Source organism: Cynoglossus semilaevis, chromosome 13 (assembly GCF_000523025.1).
Source record: "Cynoglossus semilaevis isolate Cse_v1.0 chromosome 13, Cse_v1.0, whole genome shotgun sequence".
Taxonomy (NCBI): Eukaryota; Metazoa; Chordata; class Actinopteri; order Pleuronectiformes; family Cynoglossidae; genus Cynoglossus; species Cynoglossus semilaevis.
Window position 1 is genome coordinate 14,034,293 of NC_024319.1, and position 6,408 is coordinate 14,040,700.

Here is a 6,408-nt window from a genome sequence, read left to right on the forward strand (position 1 = left end):
CATGTCTGTGCATGTTGCTTTCAACAATCTCCTCAATATTTTTAAATTCTGTGCTCATGCAGGATAAAAGCCTCATTTCTCTGGCATATTTTTATTCTGACATTTAAGCATATTACATATAATGATGCACTGCCCGAAACATAAACACGGATTCAAACGGAATCTGAGTTGTGTGGCCGTCCTCTGTCCAGCTGTGGTGGCAGGCAGTCAGACTACTGTACTTTCCTCCCACTTCCAGTAAGTGTATTTAGAGGAGATTACAGATGTCATCCAGACAAAGAACAAACTCACTGGTACTGTCTGACTTGTTGTCAATAGTCGGGCAGGGAGTGGGTCTCTAGGTTGTAATCTTAGTCGACGTTGGTAATCACGTTGTCATTTACAGTGGAGTGAAAAGAAAGCAAGACACCATGTGGCTTTACTTTGGGTCTTTACTTTTGATGATTTGTAGGTAAATTTCTTTCATCTCCAGTGGCTGCTGCAAAGAATTGTTTCATAAATACCTTGAACAGATGCATATTTGCTGCGCACACTGTCAAATCGGTGCTGGAAAAAGAGTTTTGGTCAGGTATGCAGAAAAGAAAAATGACGCAGAGATTGTGATCTTTACTCAATAAGATGTGACAGGAGACGTAGGTGCTGCAGGTTTTTTCTTTTCATGTTAAATCCTGTGTTACTTTGACATCACCAACTTTCTGTTGTCTCCAGTGAATAGGGCTGAACCTTTGCCCAAGAGAACACAAATTTCCTTTGTGAGCTGGTAGGTGCCAATAATGACAGGCTGTATTAACTCACCGGCATGGATTTCTAAATGAATATACATGTGTAAGTGTGTAATTACTTAAATAAAAATAATCAGTTATGAGAAGAAATAATTAACAGTATCCATTCAAGCATTTGAAAGCCTCTTACCAAAAATTAAAGAATTGAAAATAAACTAAACGTTTGAATATACATTTAGTCAGAGATGCCAGATGTCATCTGCCCTTCGGCTATGTACATTTGTCAGAACATGACAGAAATATGCTAAAGAAAACATTAGCATTAACATCAGTGGCTGTTGTCATGATGTGTCACAGCCTGTTGGGGAAAATATATATCTACTTAAGATCTCAGGTTATTCTGAAAATCTATAGTTCAGCCACTTTTCTCAAACCTCATGTCCCCATCAGTTAAGGACCCGGGTGCAGCCAAATGCCAACCCGTCTTGCTTCCTGCCAAATAGCAGTGCCAGCAGTATTAAGAGCACAGCACAACAAATCAGGTGGGACTTCCCCAGGTTTTGGGTTTCATTCTTACTGGTACCAAAATGAGGAAATGCATGACTGCTGGACTAGATCTTTCATGAGTGGTATTGGATTACATCCTGATTTTATCACATTAGATGACTGTCATTGTCCCAAGAAATCAAATATAAATGTATTTCCTTAAGTTTCCTGGTCCAAGACATGCAACCATGAAACTATTTGGCGAATTGTAAATTTATAATATTTACACAGTGTGTGTACAATATATTTCTCATAATTAAACTTCTATCATCTAATTAAAACTGATAGCTCTTAATCATAAGTTTTATATATATATATATATATATACATATATACACACACACGTATGTATGTATGTATATATATATACAGTATATGTGTGTAAAGTGTATGCATCAAATGACACAATTTCAAATCTGCTAAGGCATAAATATATCTAAGGCATAAATATGTCTGCTTGCAGGCCAGATCTATGAGGAACAACAGGAATACCCTTTCTGCTGTTTCTTAAAATTTTGAATATTTTTATTATCCAGTAAAATATATTTTTCTCCTGAGGTCAATCCTTCCTCTCCCTCTGTGCCATGTCCAGTCCAGGGCTGTACAGACACACAGACCTTTACTGTCTGCACTCTCTCACCATTATGTTGTTTTTTTTACAGTCTTTTTTTAAAACACCAAAGCACAAAAGTCCTTCTCATCAAGCCTGACATTCCACTGGTCTCTGCCAGATGTTTCATAAAAAAATGAAAAATGGTGTGACACAAACAAGCCCTTCTTTGCCAAATGCTGAAGTAGTCCAACTGTCTGGTTTGTAATGTGAGACTAAATAAATGGCTGAACTTCGTGACACGGTCAGCGTCACAAGAAATGGGTCACATAATGTGGTCTGTGTTAGATGTTTAACACTTTGGAGATGTTTCCGTAAATCTGCGCACTTGCATCCTCTGTGGTTTATTCATCTCATCGGGGGGCTTGTCCCACTTTGTGTGTTGACCAACCTAGCTCTGCTTTGTCTCCATGGGATGAGGTCAAAAGCCATTGAAGAGACAAGAGTCACAGCTTGTTTGGCTCTTAGGTCAAACTGTCTTGGTTGGCCTGAATGAGCCATTGTTACTTAGAGCATGTACATTATTGGCAACTGATTTTTCCAAGTTGTTTTAGCAACAAGAACTCACTGCACTTTGTGTTTCAGTTGCTTTGTTTTATTTTCCTCTAAATAACTTGGAGATATTCTAAAATAAGCATTAATGGTAAGCTAAGTTTCTATATTTTTGTGAGTAAGAATCACATCTGTGAAGCTAAAGTTGTTTTGCACACTGAGTTCTTCTCTAATGATCTGTACCACTGATAGAAACCTGATCTGTTGCTAATCTGAATTGTGAATAAATTCAGGGCCTTTTTTGGCCCTAAGTGAGCTGTAACAAAGGCTCCCTTTAATACCTTTCCTTTTTAGAGCTGAGTGAGTCCAAGTATGAAAACAACTTGTAATAATGTGGAAGTCAATCATGCCTAAACGGTGTTCTTTTATTACTAAAAATATCAGAAAACAAAATTAAAAATTTAACATGATCCAATCCTTAAGTATCATATGCATTCAAATCAGCTTAGAGGTAAGGTGATGTAAGGAGCCTCTGGAGTACATTTGTTAAAGATGTTACTCAATACTGTCCTATGCTTAAAAATATAGTGTTTGGTTTTTGTTAACCAGCAGAAGGTTTGTCATTCTTGGTGGTGTTCAATGAAAGATACAACTTAAATGATTTGAATGTAATTGCTGTGAATAAGGCCTTTGTGCTCAGTCTAAAGTCATCCCTTGTACAGTACTGTTTGACTATGAAGTCCACTAACTTTTTAGAGTCACACTCCAAAGTGTTCATGTCAAGTATGTTTTTTAAGTCTTTTCTGTGGATGAAAATCAAAAGTCAACAAATAACAATGGCTCAACTTTATCCAGAGGGCTTCCCCCATAGTTATCATAAGGCTCATTAAAAACATTATGCTTGAAATACCTTGAGCTACATGTTGAATTATGATTCCTTTTCAATCACATCCCTGTTGCAACATGACACATTTTATATGGACTCTCTGCTGTCAGCCAAATATGCATCAGACGTTCAAGGTCTGAACACATCTGCACGGCTTCCCTGACTGACTAAATGAACTCCCAACACTGAATCTGTTTGCTTCTTGCAGGAGGAGTGTTTTCTCAACCTGGAGGCCCCCATCACAAGGGTCTGTGGTTACGACACACCATTCCCGCACATCTTTGAACCCTTCTACATCCCAGATAAGTGGAAGTGCTTTGAAGCAATCAAGAAGATGATCAACTACTAAGGTACACACAACACCAAACCATAATAGTGCGTAACAAAAGAGCTGCACGATTGTGACCATATACAGTGCAGCTCTTTGTACTAGAAATGCCGAAAATAGTATCATTCTACTATCATTATATAAAAATAAGTTAAAGAGTTAAGAAAAATATTAAACCAAGTACCGTTTTGAAATGAGCTGTGAAAATGCATTAAAACACCTACCATTTATGCTATATATATATATATATATATATATATGAAATGGTCATTTAAATACAGTTAGTCCATAGCCCAGGTTCTAGATGGTGCTGAAAATATTCCCTCATCATCCAGCAGTGCTTTTGCTATAAAAGATGTTCTGTGCTGCTTGATAGAGCACTTGGAGCGGCTCAGGTGCCGCCCAGGAGGCAGCATCTGGAAAAACAGGTAGAGAACATTAGTCCTGCTCTTGATTATGTCCCCGGACTTTGCCCTGACCTCGCATTCTCAAAAACTAGACACTGGTTATTTCTGTTCACTCTGTTCGACAAAGAATCTTGCAAACATGTGACTCAAGTAAGCAGCAGAAATTAAACTTTATTCTTGATCGCATCTGGTTTCTCCTCTGTCCCCCTTGTCGATATAAATAAAGTATACTAATTTAGTGGCTGTGTGGAGCTCAAAACAACACTGGAAAGCTGTGTGGTGGAATTAAAACTCATATTTGTGGCCATGTCGTAATTATTGACACTGACATTCCCCTAACCATAATTTGATATGTTTTTTTGGAGTGGTGTAACATTTTCCATCAGCAAAGGCTTAAAAATATCATTAAAGGATTTATTGAAGACAGAAAAGGCAAACAGTTTGAAAAACAACAAGGCAGAAGAAAACAGCCAGGGACAAGTATTAAAAAAAAATAAAAATGAAAGGTCGAAAATATTGCAAAAACCTGAGACTTTTAATCCCAAGTGTGGTGCACCCTCCAAAAACACTAGTCCTTTATTGCAACTTGATGAGGTCTGTTATTAGACATTAGAGGACTGGTGAACGTTCACACGCTGTCCTCCTGCTTAGTAAATATTTTCTATTCATGCAGCGCTTGCAAAGTTCACTTTCCTTTTGGAAGGAAATGTTTCTCAACCTATGTAATCTGTTCCATACTGCTTTCTAAGCACCGTACCGAAAAACTTTAGTTCTTATTTTTCTGTTTTTTCAAAAATTATCCTATAAAACAGGGCTGTTACCGTGTCCAAAACTTAAATATGTCTTTGGGTGTCAGGTTGTTTGAAACCTGTTTCTACTTACAACAGGTAATTATGTTACATGTGTATATATAAGGACCAAGTTCAGTCTTCAAGCTTTGATGATTACTGCATTACCCTAAAAATAAAACACACACTGCTGGGTTGAACTCATAAAACACAGATCATCCAGCGGTCACTGCTACCTTTCTGCTTTTTTAAATGGACTATTTTAATTAACGATGGATTATTTTACTAGGTTACTGGTCAATTGATATAGGGCTGGACATATAGCGTATAGTGTTTCCATATTGTGTCTGCAATATAACTCCATTCTATCACAGCCCTATTCAATCCCAGGTGTAAATATTTAGTCGACACTCGAGCAGTTGTGTTGTTTTTGGTCACTGTATTGTCAGATTGCCGTAATTCTGACTAATTCTTTGGACAGTTTGGATGCCAGAATTATTCATAATCCACTTTCATTTGTCAGTTAAACCTGAGTCATAGTGATTAAAAAAAAGGCTGGCCTTGATGAATTCATTGGATGGAGACACTGGTAAAATATACAACACATCAGCTCATGCTGCTCATCATCCACATTCAGCTCCACTTCACCTGCCATCTGTTCTTGTTTTCACTTCAACTTACGAAACCTCTGTTCGGTTCCAGAGTCAACTTCTGGTTGCCCTGGGTCCCGCCTTTTCCTCCTTTTCCTCTTCATTTATCCAATCAGTGAAGGGCTGCCAGGAAAGACATTTCTTTGACCATCACACCAGGAAAGCGCAATCCAGATGGTTTCCATGTCCCTCTGTCTTTTCTCCTAAAAGGACTGTTACAGTGTCTCTGAAGTAGTCAACCTCATTCTGCTGAAATGGAAAATGAAGATCTGGTCTGTGAAACTCTACCCTAACTTCAACACACTTAAATAAGCCCTAAATCAAAGACGGATACTCCAGGGAGAATGTGCGTTTATGGTGGCATTTATGACTTTCTGTATTTCTGTGGTGTTACGTTTGATGAAATGTGTGCAACTGTGCTATAATCTTTATTCAGTTTGACATGAATAGAACCTTATTGTACCATTGACACAGATCTGTGGTTTTTAATGGAAAAATAAAAAGCAAAGATCATGGTGAAAAAAAGCAACAAAAAAAAGAATCTGTCGTTGAGTTTGTTTTTAAGAGGTGCCCTCCACCTGGCAGTGTGTAGAAATCTGAATTTGATCAGCCTGTTAATAAGAAATGAAGTTAACAACGCCAGGGCATACAGTATTTTACAACTTGTGGAGCACTTTTATTGCATTTGTCGTCATTGTTCGTCCAACTGTGTGCTCCATGCCGTCTGAGGGAAAACAAACCCAACCTTTCTCTCTTTATAAGCAATAACAATTTGATTTTCACAATATAAAATTATAAACCTCAGGAAAATGCCAGAGAGTTTTACATCGCCATTACTGTTGTGAACTGTTGTCCTGCTGTAAAGTTTCAAGACCTTTTATCTGAGCCGCTGAGAAAATTACTGGTTCTTGTTAAACCCTGTGTCTATCTCTGACCATTTCAAGTTTTAATACGAGAGACATGGATTTAATCAGAAGAA

The 6,408-nt window shown here is 37.7% G+C and overlaps 1 protein-coding gene across 1 annotated transcript in view; it reads left to right on the forward strand.

Moving 5' to 3' along the window:
• Positions 1–5,967, forward strand: part of bckdhb (branched chain keto acid dehydrogenase E1 subunit beta) — a 39,827-nt gene extending 33,860 nt beyond the window's left edge. The window contains exons 10-11 of the mRNA XM_008323786.3: positions 3,465–3,606; positions 5,482–5,967. Of these exons, the coding sequence (XP_008322008.1) occupies positions 3,465–3,605 (141 nt within the window). The 3' untranslated portion in view covers position 3,606; positions 5,482–5,967. The remainder of the gene's footprint in view (positions 1–3,464; positions 3,607–5,481) is intronic.
• The last annotated feature ends 441 nt before the right edge of the window (positions 5,968–6,408 follow it).